General features: G+C 46.9%; 1 protein-coding gene across 2 annotated transcripts in view; it reads right to left on the reverse strand.

The window, feature by feature from the left end:
- Positions 1-19,976, reverse strand: part of GPATCH1 (G-patch domain containing 1) — a 47,415-nt gene that overhangs the window by 7,056 nt on the left and 20,383 nt on the right. For both annotated transcript variants that reach the window (XM_037991507.2, XM_073016670.1), the window contains exons 9-17: positions 18,924-19,003; positions 15,758-15,962; positions 12,844-13,143; positions 10,870-11,048; positions 10,159-10,286; positions 7,938-8,074; positions 7,426-7,592; positions 5,901-6,117; positions 3,456-3,563 (exon numbers count right to left, since the gene is read on the reverse strand). In XM_037991507.2, the coding sequence (XP_037847435.2) occupies positions 3,456-3,563; positions 5,901-6,117; positions 7,426-7,592; positions 7,938-8,074; positions 10,159-10,286; positions 10,870-11,048; positions 12,844-13,143; positions 15,758-15,962; positions 18,924-19,003 (1,521 nt within the window). The remainder of the gene's footprint in view (positions 1-3,455; positions 3,564-5,900; positions 6,118-7,425; positions 7,593-7,937; positions 8,075-10,158; positions 10,287-10,869; positions 11,049-12,843; positions 13,144-15,757; positions 15,963-18,923; positions 19,004-19,976) is intronic.

Below are 19,976 nucleotides of genomic sequence, written 5' to 3' on the forward strand. Positions count from 1 at the left end.
TCAGGTTCAAGCGATTCTCCTGCCTCAGCCTCCTAAGTAGCTGGGATTACAGCCATGTGCCACCACGCCTGGCTAATTTTGTATTTTTACTACAGATAGGGTTTCTCCATGTTGGTCAGGCTGGTCTCAAACTCCCAACCTCAGGTGATCCGCCCACCTTGGCCCCCACAAAGTGCTGGGATTACAGGTGTGAGCCACCTCACCCAGCCTTTTATTTATTTATTTGAGACAGCATCTCACTCTGTTACCCAGGCTGCAGTGCAGCAGTGGGATCATAGCTCACTGCAGCCTCAACTTCCTGGGCTCAAGCAATCCTCCCACTTCAGCCTTTTGAGTAGCTGGGACCACAGGCACGCACCACCACACCAGGCTAATTTTTTTCTTTTTTATTTTTTTAAGAGATGCAATCTCTCTGTGTTGCCCAGGCTGGCCTCAAACTCCTGGACTCAAGCAATTTTCCCGCCTCAGTCTTCCAAAGTGCTAAGATTACAGGCATGAGCCACCACACTCAGTCCAAAACTGTTTTTTAACACTAGTTTTTTTCAAAAATCATTTCCCTAAATAACCCATAGACCAAATTAAGTCACTATTACAAGGGTATCAAAGACATTATGGGAAAGGGACATAAAAGACTTGGCTTTCAAGTGCTGACACCAATTTGAAACTAAAGAGGCCGGGCGCAGTGGCTCACACCTGTAATCCCAGCACTTTGGGAGGCCGAGGTGGGCAGATCACGAGGTCAGGAGATTGAGACCATCCTGACTAACACAGTGAAACCCCGTCTCTACTAAAAATACAAAAAAGTTAGCCAGGTGTGGTGGCGGGCACCTGTAATCCCAGCTACTTGGGAGGCTGAGGCAGGAGAACGACGTGAACCCGGGAGGCGGAGCGTGAAACCCCGTCTCTACTAAAAATACAAAAAATTAGCCAGGCACCTGTAATCCCAGTTACTCCATTGGCTGAGGCAGAAGAATCACCTGAACTTGGGAGGCAGAGGTTGCAGTGAGCCGAGATCACGCCACTGCACTCCAGACTGGGTGACAGAGTGAGACTATCTCAAAACAAAACAAAATAAAACAAAAGTGCTGAACAACTATAGCAAATAAATACATTCACTGCAATTTGTCAAAACTTCGTACTTTTTTTCCTCTGCTTTTTAATCCTGTCTTTGAAAGCAGTTAGCTAACCAAACCAGTATTCATATATGGGCACCATGGGAAACTATAAAGTGAGTAATGGAATTTATATGTTATTTATATATCTGGGCCATGTTACAGATGTTTGTTAACCTAGCCCTCAAAGAGATGATAAACAAGTCTAAATGTTTTAACTTGAGATGCCGATTTAAGATGGCATTGAATAGAAGTTGTTGACAGACATTTAGGGAACGGAATGGGGGACAGATTGTATTCACTTCTGAGAGGACCATTTTATGCTACATTAGCTAAAGTAAAAAGGAGGCTTGGCGGCCGGGTGCGGTGGCTCACGCCTATAATCCCAGCACTTTGGGGGGCTGAGGCAGGCAGATCACCTGAGGTCAGGAGTTCGAGACCAGCCTGACCAATATGGAGAAACCCCATCTCTACTAAAAATACAAAATTAGCTGGCCATGGTGGTGCATGCCTATAATCCCAGCTACTCGGGAGGCTGAGGTAGGAGAATCACTTGAACCCGGGAGGCGGAGGTTGCAGTGAGCTGAGATTGTGCCATTGCACTCGAGCCTAGCCAACAAGAGCAAAACTCCGTCTCCAAAAAAAAAAAAAAAAAAAGGCTTGGCTGAGTGCAATGGTTCACACCTGTAATTCCAGCACAGTGGGAGGCTGAAGTGGGTGGATCACTTGAACCCAGAAGTCCAAGGCTGCAGTAAGCTATGACAGCACCACTACACTCCAGCCTAGGTGACAGAGTGAGACCCTGTCTGAAAAATAAATAAATAAACAAATAAAAATTTTTAAATAAATAAGAGTGTTAAATACTCTTCTCCTTGCAATTCTCCTCCAATTTTGTATACTATTTTTTAAATTTCTCTTTTTCTCTTTTTTTAATTTTTATTTATTTATTTATTTATTTTTTGAGACGGAGTCTTGCTCTGTCACCCAGGCTGGAGTGCAATGGCAGGATCTTGGCTCACTGCAAGCCCCGCCTCCCAGGTTCACGCCATTCTCCTACCTCAGCCTCCCCAGCAGCTGGGACTACAGGCACATGCCGCCAAGCCCAGTTAATTTTTTTGTATTTTTAGTAGAGACTGGGTTTCACTGTGTTAGCCAGGAGGGTCTCGGTCTCCTAACCTCGTGATCCACCCGCCACGGCCTCCCAAAGTGCTGGGATTACAGGCGTGAGCCACCGCGCCCGGCCTTTTTTTTTTTTCAAATAGAGATGGGCCTCCATGTGTTACCCAGGCTGGTCTCAAACTCCTGGGCTCAAGCAATCTGCCTGCCTCGGCCTCCCAAATTGCTGGGATTATAAGCATGAGCCACCGCACCCGGCATCTTTTTCTTTTCTTTTCTTTTTCTTTTTTTTTTTTTTTTGAGACAAAGTCTCACTCTGTCACCCAGGCTGGAGTGCAGTGACATAATTTCAATCTCGGCTCACTGCAACCTTCGCCTCTAAGGTTCAAGTGATTCTCATGCCTCAGCCTCCTGAGTAGCTGGGATGACAGACACACACCACCATGCCCGGCTAATTTTTATATTTTTAATAGAGATGGGGTTTCACCAAATTCGCCAGGGTGGTCTCAAACTCCTGACCTCAAGCGATCCGCCCACCTCAGCCTTCCAAAGTGTTGGGATAACAGGCGTGAGCCACCCGCCTGGCTAGAGCCACTGTGCCTGGCTGCAGCCTCTTTCTCTGTTTTTTTTTTTTTCCTTTTGTTTTTTTGAGATACAGTCTCGCTCAGTCACCTGGGCTGGAGTGCAGTGGCACAATCTCAGCTCACTGCAACCTCCGCCTCCTGGGTTCAAGCGATTCTCCTGCCTCAGCCTCCCGAGTAGCTGGGACTATAGGCGTGCACCACTATGCCCAGCTAATTTTTGCATTTTTAGTAGAGATGGGGTTTCACCATGTTGGCCAGAATGGTCCGATCTCTTGACCTCATGATCCTCCCACCTCGGCCTCCCAAAGTGCTAGGATTACAGGCATGAGCCACCGCGCCCGGCCAGCCTCTTTTTCTTTTAGCTCTGTTGGGAAACTTATATTTCTATAACAAAACTTAAGATACTTAGGACCCTCCTGTAAACATGTGGCAGGTAAGGAAATAAAGTTTGGAGGTCTCTGAAGCTGTACAGAAACAACTATCATTTTAGGCACTAGGTGGGGACAACGGGTTTAAAATGTGACTGAAAACATACAAACCAGAAGCAAGCGTGTGTGTTTGATTGGCTGTAAGTCACACTGTCCCCATCTCAGGGCAGTCACACACTGATAAAAATGGGTGAACCAAAGGGCTCTGCACTCACTGGGGCAGAAGACGGGAGGCAGCCGTGGGCCGAACTCTTCTCTTTCATCTATCTGCATCTTTTGTATTGGGATGGAAGGTGGCGGCTCCCGGGGTGCTGGCACGAGAGCTGAAAAACAGCAGGGTGTTCATGTCATTTGTCTGCCCCATGTTCATGTCTCTGAGTCTTTCATTCATGTCTTTTGCCACCAGATAACATATGCTTGCCCACACCACTTCACTGCTGCCAGGTGCTAAGGATGCAGCAGTGAACATGCAGACCCCGGCGCTGCCCTTGTGAACTCCGGAGCTGGAAGTCAGTCACATGAGGGCGCCTGCGACCAAGGGCACCAATGGCTGAGGTACAGAGTGCCGAATGTACCTGTGGGCACATAGCCTAGCGCCCCTAAGACCTGAAAAGTAGAAATGTGTCCCCAAGAAAGGGCCATCTGAGAAGCAAACAACTTACAAACCATCAGGAGTGTAAGACTATGTCCCATCCCAGAGAACTGCGGGACACAGTTTCACTCCAAATAAATTATCAAAGAAACAACCTTGAAGACAAATGATCATATTCATGTTAATAATCTTATTTTTTAAACAGATTACTGTATGTTCAGATAGAAGAGATATAAAAATTTTTAAAGTCTGGAAAACTAGCCAGGCACTGGGATTACACCTGTAATCCCAGCACTTTGGGAGGCTGAGGTGGGCGGATCACCTGAGGTCAGGAGTTCGAGACTAGCCTGGCCAATATGGTGAAACGCCATCTCTACTAAAAATACAAAAATTAGCTGAGCATGGTGGTGCACACCTGTAATCCCAGCTACTTGGCAGGCTGAGGCAGAAGAATCGCTTAAAACCAGGAGGTAGAGGTTGCAGTGAGCCGAGATTGTGCCACTGCACTCCAGCCTGGGCAAAAGAGAGACTCCATCTCAGAAAAAAAGTCTGGAAAACTATACATCAAAGTGTTTACATTGGTTATTTCTGGCCAGGCACGGTGACTCACACCTGTAATCCTAGCACTTTGGGAGCCCACTGCAGGTGGATCACTTGAGGCCCAGAGTTTGAGACCAGCCTGGCCAACATGGTGAAACCCCATCTCTACCAAAAATACAAAAATTAACCAGGCGTGGTGGTGCACACCTATAATCCCAGCTACTTGGGAGGCTGAGGCAGGACAATCGCTTAAACCCAGGAGGTGGAAGTTGCAGTGAATCGAGACCACACCATTGCACCCCAGCCTGGATGATAGTGAGACTCCACCTCAAAAAAAAAAAAAAAGCTATCCTTTAAAATAAAATTGTTACTTCTTTTTCTTTTTTTGCTTTGAGACAGAGTCTTGCTCTGTCACCCAGGCTGGAGTACAACGGTTCAATTTTGGCTCACTGCAACCTCCACCTCCCAGGTTCAAGTGATTCTCCTGCCTCAGCCTCCTGAGTAGCTAGGATTATAGGTGTGTGCCACCATGCTCCGCTAATTTTTGTACAGACAGGATTTCACGGTGTTGGCCAGGCTGGTCTCGAACTTCTGATCTGAACTGATCCACCCACCTCAGCCTCCCAAAGTGCTCAGATTACAGATGTGAGCCACCATGCCTGCCTGAAATTTTTACTATATTTAAATTCTTCTTGGCCGGGCGCGGTGGCTCAAGCCTGTAATCCCAGCACTCTGGGAGGCCGAGACGGGCAGATCACAAGGTCAGGAGATCGAGACTATCCTGGCTAACCCGGTGAAACCCCCGTCTCTACTAAAAAATACAAAAAAAAAAACTAGCCAGGCGAGGTGGTGGGCGCCTGTAGTCCCAGCTACTCGGGAGGCTGAGGCAGGAGAATGGCGTAAACCCGGGAGGCGGAGCTTGCAGTGAGCTGAGATCCGGCCACTGCACTCCAGCCTGGGCGACAGAGCAAGACTCCATCTCAAAAAAAAAAAAAAAAAATTCTTCTCAATTAGGATAAGTTGGAAAATCAAACACAGTGATCCAAAAAATATACCAGAGATACATACCTAATAGAAAAAAAACAACTCTGCTCTATCTCAATTAAAAATATAAAAGATTAGCCAGGCGCGGTGGCTCGTGTCTGTAATCCCAGCACTTTGGGAGGCCGAGGCAGGCAGATGACTTAAGTCTAGGAGTTCAACACCAGCCTGGGCAACGTGGCAAAACCCTATCTCTACTAAAAATACAAAAATTAGTGAGGCGTGGTGGCACATGCCTGTAGTCCCAGCTACTCAGGAGGCTGAAGTGGGAGGACTGCTTGAGCCCAGGAGGTGGAGGCCTCAGTGAGCCAAAGATTGTGCCACTGTACTCCACCCTGGGAACAGAGCAAGATCCTGTTTCAAAAAAAAAAAATTGTATTTATATAAAAGATTACATATCATTGATTGCTAATCATCTGGGTTTAAGACTCTGTCGCAGAGTCATTGTCTTCTTCTTTAGATCCTTGAGTCTGAAATACTGACATACCATGAGCCACAGATGATGTTTCCCCCAAGTCAGTGTCTTGGGAGCTTGGGAAGTTTGCCTCCCCAGAGCCCGCCTGATCGTCCTCGCTGTCGCCTTGCTCATCCTCGGAGGATGAGGACTTTTCATCTGAGGAGCTGGCAAAGATGGCCCTGAATAAGTCCATGGATGGGCGGCTCCCTTCTCCTTCGGCCTGTGCGTCCACACCTTTGTTGACTGTCTGTATTGACAGTGAAATAAGAGTCAGGGATACAGAGGCAAGGGTAAAAGGGAGGAGACATTCTAGAATACACTCCCAGACACACATATTTGTGTTTATGCTCATGTACATGGGTATCCATAGCCACACACCACCCAACTAAACAGTGATCACTCACATAGCTTTTATTTTTGTTGTGTTTCTGAGTCAACAACTGTAGAATGTGATGATGAGGTCAAAGCAACTGAAATCTCTCATCCACTGGTCATTAATCAGAAGTGCAAAGGATCCCCAAAAATGCAGTAGAGCACCGTGCCTCTGTCCTATTTCCAAACTCAGATTCAGGCAACTTAGCAAACCCCAAACAAAATAAACTCAAAAGAATTCACACCCAGATACATCATAATACAACCGCTAAAATCCAAAGACCAAGTAAAAATCTTGGAAGCAGCCAGGAGAAAAAAAGGGTCAATTCACCTCATTATGTACAGAGGAATAATCATTTGTTTTGGGGTTTTTTTTGAGCCAGGGTCTCACTCTGTCACCCAGGCTGGAGAGCAATGGTGCGACCATAGCTCACGGCAGTGTTGACCTCCTGGGCTCAAGTAATCCTCCCACCCCAGCCACTTAAGTATCTGGGACCACAGGTGCACGCCACCACACCCAACTAGTTTTTTAATTTTTTGTAAAGATGGGATCTCACTATGTTGCCCACCAAGAAAGAGCAATCCTAGTTTGAGACCAGCCTGGCCAACATGATGAAACCCCATCTCTGCTAAATACACAAAAATTAGACAGGCATGGTGGTGCACACCTGTAGTCCCATCTACTTGGGAGGCTGAGGCAGGAGAATCAGTTGAACCCGGGAGGGGAGGCAGAGCTTGCAGTAAGCTGAAATCATACCACTGCACTCCAGCCTGGGTGATAGACCAAGACTCCATTTCAAAAAAAAAAAAAAAAAAAAAGAGAGAAATAGCAATCCTAAATGTGCACTTCAAAATACATAAGGCAAAAATAAGTTTGGAATACAGTCTGGCAGCTTCCTATAAAGGTAAATATACATGTACATATTTTCCAGGATTCCCACTACTAGGTTTGTACTCTAGAGAAATTAAAACGTATATTCACACAAAAACCTGCACATGAACGTTCCCAGCAGCTTTATTTGTTATAGCCAAAAGTTAGAAACAAGCCACGTGGCCTTTAAGGGGAAATGGATCAATAGTTGGCTGCCTCTGCTGGTGAGTCACAAGGAGAAAGTTTCAACAAAGAGAAAAGCAAGGGTCACCACACTCAGTGTGGCAAAGAGAATCTGGAAGCCCCAAATACCTGATTTGTGGATGATTCTGGTGCACGCTCTTCCTCTTTGTTTACTAAGGGGCTGGACTCTTGTTTAGGTGGCCCGGCTTTTGATCTAGCCAAACTTAAAAATTCACTAATGGAATCTTCTTTCTTTTCCTGTTTAGAGGTATCCCATCTGGATGGTTTTCTTGATTCTGAAAGGTAGGACATAACTCCAGCATTCGCAAGGAAAAGGCAAGCTCTTCACCACTGCTCTTTCACTCGCTCAGAATGTCAGCGTGCCTACTACAGGGCCTGGCACCGTGCGGGGGGTGTTAGGGAGGTAGGTGGCAGAGGCAGAGACAGAGCCCCAACCCCAAGGAGTAAACATCTGGACCATTACAACATGAGCTAAGTTATTAATAAGAGGAATTCCCTCAACAGAGGGAGAATATGCACCATTCATATCGTTAGGACTAAACTACCCTTTAATTCTGTCTTCCTACAGGCTAGGGGTTGAGGCCCTGGTCAGTCAGCGACCCCGAGGATGCCCTACTCACTGTCGGGACCTCGGTGCTGTGATACTTTTTCCCTTGGTGCTTGAGTGGTGGGCAAGGAAGCTGTCTCTGGGAGCGTCAGAAAGTTGAAGACTGAGTACTTGTCACGCTTCACTCTTGGTAAGCCAACTAAAGTTGAACTGGGAATTGAAAAAGAATCACTTTAATAACAATCAGTAGGACAAAATCCACCTCCTGAAAAACTTTCCGTCTCAAGTTTTCCACCTCCTCTGCATGACTAAAAAGTCCCCTAAGGGCCGGCGAGGTGGCTCACGCCTGTAATCCCAGCACTTTGGGAGGCTGAGGCACGCGGATCATGAGGTCAGGAGATCGAGACCATCCTGGCTGACACGGTGAAACCCCATCTCTACTAAAAATACAAAAAACTAGCCAGGCATGGTGGTGGGCGCCTGTAGTCCCAGCTACTCAGGAGGCTGAGGCAGGACAATGGCATGAACCCGGGAGGTGGAGGTTGCAGTGAGCCAAGATCACGCCACTGCACTCCAGCCTGGGTGACTCCATCTCAAAAAACAAACAAACAAACAGACAGACAAAAAAGTCCCCTGGCCGGGCGCGGTGGCTCAAGCCTGTAATCCCAGCACTTTGGGAGGCTGAGGGGGGCAGATCATGAGGTCAGGAGATCGAGACCATCCTGGCTAACACGGTGAAACCCTGTCTCTACTAAAAATACAAAAAACTAGCCGGGCGTGGTGGCGGGCGCCTGTAGTCCCAGCTACTTGGGAGGCTGAGGCAGGAGAATGGCGTAAACCCGGGAGGCAGAGCTTGCAGTGAGCTGAGATCTAGCCACTGCACTCCAGCCTGGGCGACAGAGCGAGACTCCGTCTTAAAAAAAAAAAAAAAAAAAAAGTCCCCTAAGATGCTTTCACTTCTCAAAGCAGTTCGAGAATCTGGGTGACTGACTTTAGGTCCCATGAGTTTTTCCTTATTATGATAAGGGCAAGAATTTAACTTTGAAAATGGATTTCCATTAAGGAAAAGTTCCACTGATAAAAAAATACCTAAAGTTTCTGACAGTCTGGTTTGACCACCTATGCTATTTTTTTTTTTTTTTTGAGATTGAGTCTCGCTTTGTCACCCAGGCTAGGGTGCAATGGCACAATCTTGGCTCACTGCAACCTCTGCCTCCCACGTTCAAGCAGTTCTCCTGCCTCAGCCTCCCAAATAGCTGGGACTATAGGCGCACACCACTACACCCGGCTAATTTTTTGTATTTTTAATAGAGATGGGGTTTCACCATGTTGGCCAGGCTGGTCTCGAACTCCTGACCTCAAGTGATCTGCCCGCCTCAGTCTCATAAAGTACAGGGATTACAGATGTGAGCCATTGCACCTGGCCTACTATCTTGAAGTGTTCTGTTTGCTTGATTTTTTAGAGATGGGGTCTTACTATGTTACCCAGGCTGGCCTCGAAATCCTGGGCTCAAGCGATCCTGCTGCCTTGGCCTCCCAAGCTAGGATTACAAGTGTGCACCACCACACCCCACCTCCTGAAGTGTTATTAATCAAATAAGAAAGTGTTTAACTTTTATAATGATAATTTTAAAACATAAGTAACATTATAAATGTAAACCACGGCCGGGCGCGGTGGCTCAAGCCTGTAATCCCAGCACTTTGGGAGGCCGAGACGGGTGGATCACGAGGTCAGGAGATCGAGACCATCCTGGCTAACACGGTGAAACCCCATCTCTACTAAGAAATACAAAAAAAAACTAGCTGGGCGAGGTGGCGGGCGCCTGTAGTCCCAGCTACTTGGGAGGCTGAGGCCGGAGAATGGCGTGAACCCAGGAGGCGGAGCTTGCAGTGAGCTGAGATCTGGCCACTGCACTCCAGCCTGGGCTACAGAGCAAGACTCCGTCTCAAAAAAATAAATAAATAAATAAATAAATAAATAAATAAATGTAAACCACATGAGCAGCATTAAGAAGGTGGCAAATGAGAGAAGCATAACGCTTCTGTAACTTGACATATCTGAGTTTCATAGCTTCAATACAGAATAAAGTTTGCTATCTGGATTTCGTTTTAGTAACAAATTATAGAAGTAATTTATCAAAGCAAATCTACAAAATGTGTAGATTTGTAATATCCAGGGATATACAAATAAGTTCATGTAGAAAAAACAAGAATTTATATGAGTATGTAAGGGGAAAATTAGCTTTAATCTCAAGAATACATTTTGTACTGATGTAAAGGTTTATCCAACTTACTCTGGATATGGGTCGGGGACATTAAATCTCTTACATAGCAGCTTGTCAGGGTGCCACTCAAACGTGTCTCGGGTGAGCTTCCCAAACATCTTCATCTTCACAGCCGACTGCTTGTCCCCAACATCATTCTGGGAAAAGACATGCATTTTGTTTCATCAAGTGGTTGCACCATTGACCTGACTGCTCTCCCATTTAAAATTTTCAAGCAATCTTCTAGAAATGAGAAAAAAGTTTGTGCTATAACATTTTTGCTCCAGTACATTGGAAACTAGGCATAAAATGGTTTCTTATTCTCCTATACCATGTATGTTTTGATCTTCTCACCGAGGGACTAAAAATATTTGGCTCGGCTGGGTATGGTGGCTCATCCCTGTAATCCCAGCACTTTGGGAGGCCGAGGTAGGCGGATCACCTGAGGTCAGGAGTTCGAGACCAGCCAGGCCAACATGGCGAAATCCCATCTCTACTAAAAATACAAAAATTAGATGGGTGTGGTGGTGAGCACCTGTAATCCCAGCTACTTGGGAAGCTGAGGCAGGAGAATCTCCTGAACCCAGGACACGGAGGCTGCAGTGAGCTGAGATCACACCACTGCACTCTAGCCTAGGTGACAGAGAGAGACTTCATCTCAAAAAAAAACAAAAAACAAGTTTGGCTAGGCAGTGCTTTAATACTGAAGTTCACCAGGTAAGGGACATGATGACAACAGACCTCTTGGTCTCGAGGGACTTCAACCTGATCTGAGTCATCCTCCTCCTTGGCATGAGTGAACCTTGAGGACAAAGTCGAATGGGAAGACGCGTACAGCAGGGCCGCCCGGGCAAACTCATCCCGCTCCCGGCCTCGCTCCCACTCTGTCATGCTGGGGTCTAGACAGCGTTCCAGAGCATCTGCGGGGCAGAGAACAGGAAGCGTCTTCATTTCTCAGAAAAACATGGGGCTTACAAGAGAACATCTGCTGGGCACCACTGTATATTTCCTAAGTCCTTATCCTTGTTTTTATGACTATGGCAATGGCGAGGTATTTGGCAGGTAATACTGTTCTTTCCTTCAAAATTGTGCTTTTTAAAAAAGAATTTACGCCAGGCACAGTGGTTCATACCTGTAATCCCAGCACTTTGGGAGGCCGAGGCGGGTGGGTCACTTAAGGTCAGGAACTCGAGACCAGCCTGGCCAACATGGTGAAACCCCATCTCTACTAAAAATACAAAAATTAGCTGGGCATGGTGGTGCACGCCTATAATCCCAGCTGCTCGGGAGGCTGAGGCAAGATAATCGCTTGAACCCGGGAGGTGGAGGTTGCAGTGAGCTGAGATTGCAGTGAGCCAAGATCCTGCCACTACACTCCAGTCTGGGCAACAGAGCAAGACTCCATTCAAAAACATAAATAAATAAATATTTTTATATATAAAATATATATATATTATATATATATATATATTTTTTTTTTTTTGGTAGAGGCAGGATCTCACTATGTGGCCCAGGCTGGTCTTGAACTCCTAGGCTCAAGTGATCCTCATCTCAGCCTCCCAAAGTACTGGGATTACAGGCATGAGCCACCGTCCCCAGCCAAAATGATGCTTTTATTGAATTCTGTCTACCAAATATAACAGAGAAAACCACGTGGGAGACTAATGCTTGGTTAAATCTTTAGCAGTAAGGAACCTGTCACCACTCCCAGACAGTGATAAGTTGACCCCAACCACATCCTGACGTTTTGGCAGAAAAAAATTCTTTCACTAACCATTTTTTTTTTTTTTTTTTGAGATGGAGTCTTGCTCTGTTGCCCAGGCTGGAGTGCAGTGGCACGATCTCTGTTCACTACAAGCTCCGCCTCCCGGGTTCACGCCATTCTCCCACCTCAGCCTCCCAAGTAGCTGGGACTACAGGCGCCCGCCACTACGCCCAGCTAATTTTTTGTATTTTTAGTAGAGACAGGGTTTCACCGTGTTAGCCAGCATGGTCTTGATCTCCTGACCTTGTGATCTGCCCGTCTCAGCCTCCCAAAGTGCTGGGATTACAGGTGTGAGCCACCGCGCCGAGCCCACCTTTCTTTTTTTTTTTTTTTTTTTAAAGCAAATGAACATTAGTGATGTAGGTTCTTAGTACAGAGTTAAGGCACAGTAAACAGACTTTATATTCCACAAAGATCTGTTTTTAAAAAATAACCGTGTAATTTACTGATAACCTCTCACGAGGACTACTGCATACAACAGCAACCCCTTTCCTCATTCTTGCCATATTTACTTCAAAGATCACAAAGTGATTGTTTCTCCTCTGTAACGGTTCAATAGCTAACTATTGTTTTAAGTCGAATTTAAGACTATGAGTCAGGAGTGGATGGTTAGGATCTTTGGATAAGGTGGAAGATGATGTTGATATGAAATGTGAAATGCAATGCTTGTAGCAGTCAAGCACTTGCAAATACCAAACGGCCTGTAAGCACCGGCCACCGCCAGTTGTATTCTCTACTTAAACAGCTAGCTTTGGCCTGAGATATGGAGGAACATAAGCTAACTGTTCTTGCTTTCTGAGGTCAAGAGCCTTTGCACTATTTGCAGCAGGACAAAGCAAAAACACTGACAGAACAGGATACCTCAACTGTAAATATGAGTCTAGGATGAGAACAGTGAGAACGTAGCCCCGCCCTGGCCGAGATGTGGGAGACCCAGGCCCAGCACCCACCTTTCTGACCCTGTTTCATGTGTACTAAGAACTCTTCGTATCGCTTTTGCTTTTCCGGATCTTTGGCGAAAGGCTTGAAGCTGCTGGCTTTCAGGGTGGCCGTCCCACCACCTAATGCCACGTGCCAAGAGCAGTGCCCAGCAGCTGCTGCAGGGGAGGGCTGGGCTCTGCTGCTCTGGGCGTTCTGGGCCAGACTCCTGGCCTTGAGCTGAGCTGCTTTCAGGTCAGTTGCCTGCTTCATTTCTTTGATTCTCTCTTTATCTTTTTGGGACAGAAATTCTAACACTGAAGTAGCTGAACCTAAATAAAAACAGTAATTAGAAGAGATGAAAAGAGTCATAAAACAACCACATTTTCATTTCTCTGTACATACATCTCAATATCACAAATTTACATAATTGGGATGAGTATTTTATGTTTAGTGTTTCATTTATGTTCATACATCTTTGTGGACTAGACAGTGAAAAATGAGGTTTTTTTTTTTTTTTTTTTTAGACGGAGTCTGGCTCTACTGCCCAGCCTAGAGTGCAGTGGCACAATCTCAGCTCACTGACTGCAACCTCCTGGGTTCAAGCGATTCTCCTGTCTCAGCCCCCCAAGTAGCCGGGACTACGGGCACATGCCACAATGCCCAGCGAATTTTTTTGTTTGTTTAGTAGAGACAGGGTTTCATCATGTTGGCCAGGCTGGTCTCGAACTCCTGACCTCAGGTGATCCACCCGCCTCAGCCTCCCAAAGTGCTGGGATTACAGGTGTAAGCCACCACACCTGGCCAAATCCTGTTTTTTTGGAGACATGGTCTCGCTCTGTCACCTGGACTGGAGTACAGTGGTGTGATCATGGCTCACTGCAACCTCCACCTCTCAGGCTCAAGTGATCCTCCCACCTCAGTAGCTGGGACCACAGGCACACACCACCATACCCGGCTACTTTTTATATTTTTTGTAGAGACAGGATTTCACCATGTTTCTCAAGCTGGTCTCAACTCCTAGGTTCAAGAGATCATCCCACCTTGGCCTCCCAAAGTTCTGGGACTACAGGTATGAGCCACTGAGCAAGGCCAAGATTCCTGTTTTATAGTCAGCAAAAATGGAAGTTAACACATGCACACTTACAGGGCACGTGAGTGGTCCCAGGATGCGGAGCCTGACATCCCTGGCTCCAGACCTGCAGTCTGCCCCCACTAGCCCTGCTTCTGAGCGCAGCTCCCCAGCAAGCCCTCACTAATGGCACAAACACTCATGGGTGCCAACTCCACGCCAGGACCTGGCCCAGGAGCTCGGAGGGCAGTGGAGACAGGAAAGAAGCCAAGGAGCAACACACCGGCCTCCAGTAGAGGAGGGCTATGAAAAAAACAGGGCAACATGACTGAGCAGAGGCTTGCCTGAGCGGGCTGGCAGAGGGGGCAGGCAGATAACCAGTTTATATGGTGGTCAGGGAAGGCTGGAAGAAGACAACATTCGACATAAGTCCTAAGCTAAAAAAAAAAAAAGCCAGATTCACAAAAATATGACAGAAGAACAGAGAGGGAGGAACAGCAAACACAAAGGCCCTTAGGCAGTGTCATGGGTGACAGCGTGTTCACGGGAGGAAAGGAGGAGGAAGCTACACTGCGGAGGGTAAGGGAAGGTGGTGGATGATGCAGCCTGAAAGGCCGGCGGGGGAGCCGCACAGGGCCTCGTGGGGAGCCTGGAGGTTTCTGTAGGTGGCGGAGGTGCTGGCTGGTATAGTCGGCCTCATCCAGCTGCTGGTGAGGGGAACAGACTGCAGGGGGAATGGACAGAAACAAGGAGACCATCAAGGAGGCTGCTGCAACAGTCCAGGTGGAGGGGCGGGGCTCAGACCCGGGAGGTCACAGAAATGCAGATGAGTAGTGGACGAACCCCGACACATTGTGGGTAGAGCTGAGAGGACTCACTGAGGGCCGGGGAGGGCCAGGGAGGGCGGGGGAAGACCAGAAAGAGAGGAGTTAAGAATTAGGCCTCCAACATTCCAGTCCGAGCAGTGGATCGCAGTGGCACCATTTCCTGAGATGAGAAGACTTAGGTGAGGAAGCGCAGTGTGTGATGAGGGGGTGGGGAACCAAGGGTTCTGTTTGCCAATTATAGGAGACACCTATTGGATTCCCCATGGCAGTGAGGCCCGAGCCCCTAAGAGTCCAGGTCCACCTCTCATGGTGGGTCTTTTCTGCTGCACCCTGCAGGGGATTCTCCATGTCTTTCCAGACTTTCAGATGCATTCATCCCTTTCAGAGTTTCCGGAGAAGAGTTACACAGCGCGATCCCCAAGAGGAAGAAAACGTACTCTCCCAGGCAGTGCAGAGAAGGGGAAGGCACCTTAACCACATTCCCTGATAATTATCACAAGTCTGAAAACAGCGGAGCTTACAATAAAAGTGATTTGAATGACATCAACAAAACTGAAGGTGGAAAAACAAGCCTTGGCTGGGCGCAGAGGCTCACACCTGTAATCCCAGCACTCTGGGAAGCCAGGAGTTCCAGATCAGCCTGGGCAACATAGTGAGACCCTCATCTCCATTAAAAAAAAAATTTTTTTTAATGTGCCAGGTGTGGTGGTGGCGCATGCCTATAGTCCCAGCAACATGGGAGTCTGAGGTGGGAGGATCGCTTGAACCCAGGAGTTCCAGGTTATAGAGAGTTATCACTGCCTTCAGCCTGGATGACAAACCCAGACATTATCTCAAAATAAATAAGTTTAATAATAAAACTTAAAAAAAGAAGTAAAAGCTATGCACACTATCACGTATGGCATTTACAATAAAGAGTGTTATTTCCACAGTTTGGGAATACAAATTCACATAAAAAACTTCAGTGGGAAAACAACTTTCCATTTTTATTTTGATAACTCAAGTTATGTGAAATGTAATGACTTCAGTCTTTTCCATGGCACATACCTTGAATAGGCGTCTCTCCAAGCAACTGTGCCCGTTTGGAGGCATTCAGTTGGTGCTTACTGTGTGTCCCTGGGTCAGGTGTTGCCTTTCCAGCTGACTCTGATAACACCTGCAGTAAGTGTGAGTTCTCGGAGGTGGTGGCCACCATGGGTCTGAAATAATGCACTGGTCGATAGTCTCTTGGCAACTCCGGAGGTGGATAGATCTTAACAAAACAAGACAAAACCCAGCAGATACAGGCTGCAAAATCATGTTTGATTTAATCAGGAAAACCTGTTACCTCTGAGCCTTGTTAACCCCGCCCCTTCCCGGGTTAACACTTAGCAGGCAGGTAGCCCAAGAACAGGCTGGCCAGAGGTCCAGCCAGCATCCCCTCTGGACCGGAGGGTCACGAGAGCCACTGTGTTCCAGTGGTCAGGCATTTCGAATATCCTCCTACCCATTTCTACAGAAAGAAGCCAATGTGCCTGTTTCATAGGATAAGAACAATAAAGATGACAATAGATCATAAATGTCAGGGCTTACAGGTAGGGCTGGCCCACTGTACATCGGAAAATTTAGAAAAGTACCATTCAAAGCATGAAAGAAAAATAATGGCAGAGCACAGTGGATCACGCCTGTAATCCCAGAATGTTGGGACACCAAGGCAGGTGGATCACCTGAGATCAGGAGTTCAAGGCCAGCCTGGCCAACATGGTGAAACCCCATCTCTACTAAAAATACAAAAATTAGCCAGGCGTGGTGGTGGATGCCTGTAATCCCAGCTAGTCGGAAGGCTGAGGCAGGAGAATTGCTTGAGCCTGGGAAGCAGAGGTTGCAGTGAGCCGAGATCGCACCACTGCACTCCAGCCTGGGTGACAGAGACTCCATCTCAAAAATAATAATTAATAATAATAACTGTAGTTATTTTTAAATTCAGAATTCTTTTTTCTAGTTACGTTTCAGTTGCAAATTGAAGCTTCAGGCCTTCCTTTTTATTTTCTTTTTTTTTTTGAGACAGAGTCTTGCTCTGTCGCCCAGGCTGGAGTGCAGTGGTGCAATCACAGCTCACTGCAACCTCTACCTACTGCATATGCAATTCTCCTGCCTCAGCCTCCCGGGTGGCAGGAACTACAGGCACGCATCACCATGCCTGGCTAATTTTTGTATTTTTAGTAGAGATGGGGTTTCACCATGTTGGCCAGGCTGGTCTCGAACTCCTGACCTCAAATGATCCACCCACCTCAGCCTCCCAATGTGCTGGGATTACAGGCGTGAGCTACCATGCCTGGCCTATTTTTTTCATCCAAGATATTACTATGAATAATGTGAGTAGAGCCAAGAGGACCTGGCCCAGGACCTAGGAGGGCAGTGGAGACAGGAATTTAAATTTAGTTGACAAAAGTGAAATGAAAATCTATTTGGGAAATTTGGGGATTTTTAATACTGACAGGCATGAATGATGGCACAGCAGACAAGGTAAAGGAAAGTACTAGATATTGTTAAATAACTGCATTAAATGGTCTCCGTTGCTCTTAGTCTAACAAACCCACATGTATTTGTTATTTAGGTTATTATCTAGACTTTTCTTTACTATTTTCCCCCCAAATTCACACTGAAATGTTCTCTAGATTTTTAAGCTATGTGAAAGCTCAAGTCCATGATGAGGTAACCCTGTAGCTGAAAGCAGTGACCCCTCTCTCCCAGCCCCTCCCTCCTCTAGCTCTCAGGCCCAGGTGCACGCTGGACTCGCCTGAGGAGTTGTAACTATACTGATGCCTGTGCCCCACCCCAGACAGTGTGCTATAACTGGAGTTCCCCAAGCTCCCCAGGTGGTTGCTAAGGTGCAGAGCCTGGCTCCAGCCCTTGGCACAATGAAAGTCCATGAAACAGTGGTGTTATCATTGTCAAGAAATCCTGTTTTTTTAATCATCTTAGCTTTGTCACCTTCTGGAGACACACCCCCAAATCAGCCAGGAAACACTCTCATGTTACCACCACACAAAAACCCAGAGGAGCATGGCAGAAAGGAGGAGTGTGTCCACAACTTCTCTATATCCTCCATGGGATTCAAAGTATTTCTTTTTTTTTTTTCTTTGAGACAGGGACTCACTCTGTCGCCCAGGCTGGAGTGCAATGGCGCGATCTTGGCTCACTGCAACCTCTGCCACCCAGGTTCAAGCGATTCTCTCTGCCTCAGCTTCCTGAGTAACTGGGATTACAGGAGCCCACCACCACGCCCGGTTGATTTTTGTATTTTTAGTAGAGACGGAGTCTTGCCACGTTGGCCAGGGTGGTCTCAAACTCCTAACCTCAGGTGATCCACCAACCTCGGCCTCCCAAAGTGCTGGGATTACAGGAGTGAGCCATCACACCTGGCCAACTGATTTTTTTTTTTTTTTTCTGAGACAGAGTTTCGTTCGTTGTCCAGGCTGGAGTGCAATGGTGCGATCTCGGCTCACCGCAACATCCACCTCCCAGGTTCAAGTGATTCTGCCTCAGCCTCCCCAGTAGCTGGGATTACAGGCATGCACCACCACGCCCGGCTAATTTTGTATTTGTAGTAGAGACAGGCTTTCTCCATGTTGGTCAGGCTGGTCTTGAACTCCCAACCTCAGGTGATCCGCTCACCTCGGCCTCCCAAAGTGCTGGGATTACAGGCATGAGCCACTGCGCCTGGCCCTGATATTTCTTTTTTTTTTTAATGCTTCTTTTTTTTTTTTTTTTTTTGAGACAGAGTCTCGTTCTGTCGCCCAGGCTGGAGTGCAGTGGCACGATCTTGGCTCACTGCAAGCTCCGCCTCCCAGGTTCACGCCATTCTCCTGCCTCAGCCTCCGGAGTAGCTGGGACTACAGGTGCCTGCCACCACACCCAGCTAATTTTTTGTATTTTTAGTAAAGACGGGGTTTCACAGTGTTAGCCAGGATGGTCTCGATCTCCTGACCTCGTGATCCACCCGCCTTGGCCTCCCAAAGTGCTGGGATTACAGGTGTGAGCCCGCGCCCGGCGGCCCTGATATTTCTAACGTAGAATGTTTTTCTAGACAATCACTAGTAACCAGGCTATTGTTTTTTGAAAACAAAATTTACTTATCTTTCCCGTTGTTAATAGAACTCAGATCACATAGCAGCAAATATTTTAAGAACTAAACCACTAAGAAAAAAAAAAGAAAAAAAGTTGTTCTTACTTTCTTAGAAGATAAAGGTTTAGAAGCCAAGGAAAATCCATCCAAAATTTTGCCAATGTATCGAAGGTCTTTCTCTGATTCTACAAAATGATGTCATAGATTAATTCCAGAAGTAGAGACAATCAGAATAAGACAGAACACGTCAGCATTTTATGTTATCTCTAAGAACGTAAATAGCACGTGTCATACCTGCTATCACTCAGCGCAGCAGTAAAAGGAAGAATAAGTGGCAAGCAAAGCCCCACACCTCTGTTGACTCAGTGACTGGGGCCCAGCCCACACCGCCCTCCACAAATTGGGCTACCCAGGTCTCAAGGCTGCGGTCCTCCAAGACAAGTACATTGATGTAACTTTTAGAAAAAGTACCTTAGGGGCACCAAAGGATCTACCCGATGGAGTAAAAGATCAAGAAAAACCACCAAGGGGACCAGTATGGAGAAAAACACAAATCACACCTGTGAGTGTGTCATGTGTAGAACTAGGTGAGAACTACAGGGTGACTACCTGGCCATCTCCCTAGCAATAATCCAAATAGGGACGAAAGGCCATGCCACCAGGTCAGCCTCTAATCTTTAACAAGACATAAAATCACAGACATGGGACACTGAATGACCAACGCCCTCTGACCTGGAGGTGGATCGTCTCCTGGTCATAGGGACAACCCCATCAACAAAATCTCTTTGATTTCATTCTCAAAGTTTTCCTGCATGTACTGGTTATGCCAAAAGTTCGTATAAATGAACTGTATTCTCTGCACTCAAAAGCCCCTTCTACATGACAATCACGAGCTCTTTCACGGGCTAGGAGCTCAGGCCTGAAGCAGGAGCAGACCGCAGTACAGATGAGCTAAGGCTTTTAGCTACTGATCACTCAGCACCACCGCATCTCTCCCCCCTCCCCACAAAACCATCCTTTGTGCTTTGACTCATGTTGGGCTTTTTTTTTTTTTTTTTTTTTTTTGAGATGGAGTCTCGCTCTGTCACCCAGGCTGGAGTGCGGTGGCACGATCTTGGCTCACTGCAACCTCTGCCTCCCGGATTCAAGTGATTCTCG

Source organism: Chlorocebus sabaeus, chromosome 6, assembly GCF_047675955.1.
Source record: "Chlorocebus sabaeus isolate Y175 chromosome 6, mChlSab1.0.hap1, whole genome shotgun sequence".
Taxonomy (NCBI): Eukaryota; Metazoa; Chordata; class Mammalia; order Primates; family Cercopithecidae; genus Chlorocebus; species Chlorocebus sabaeus.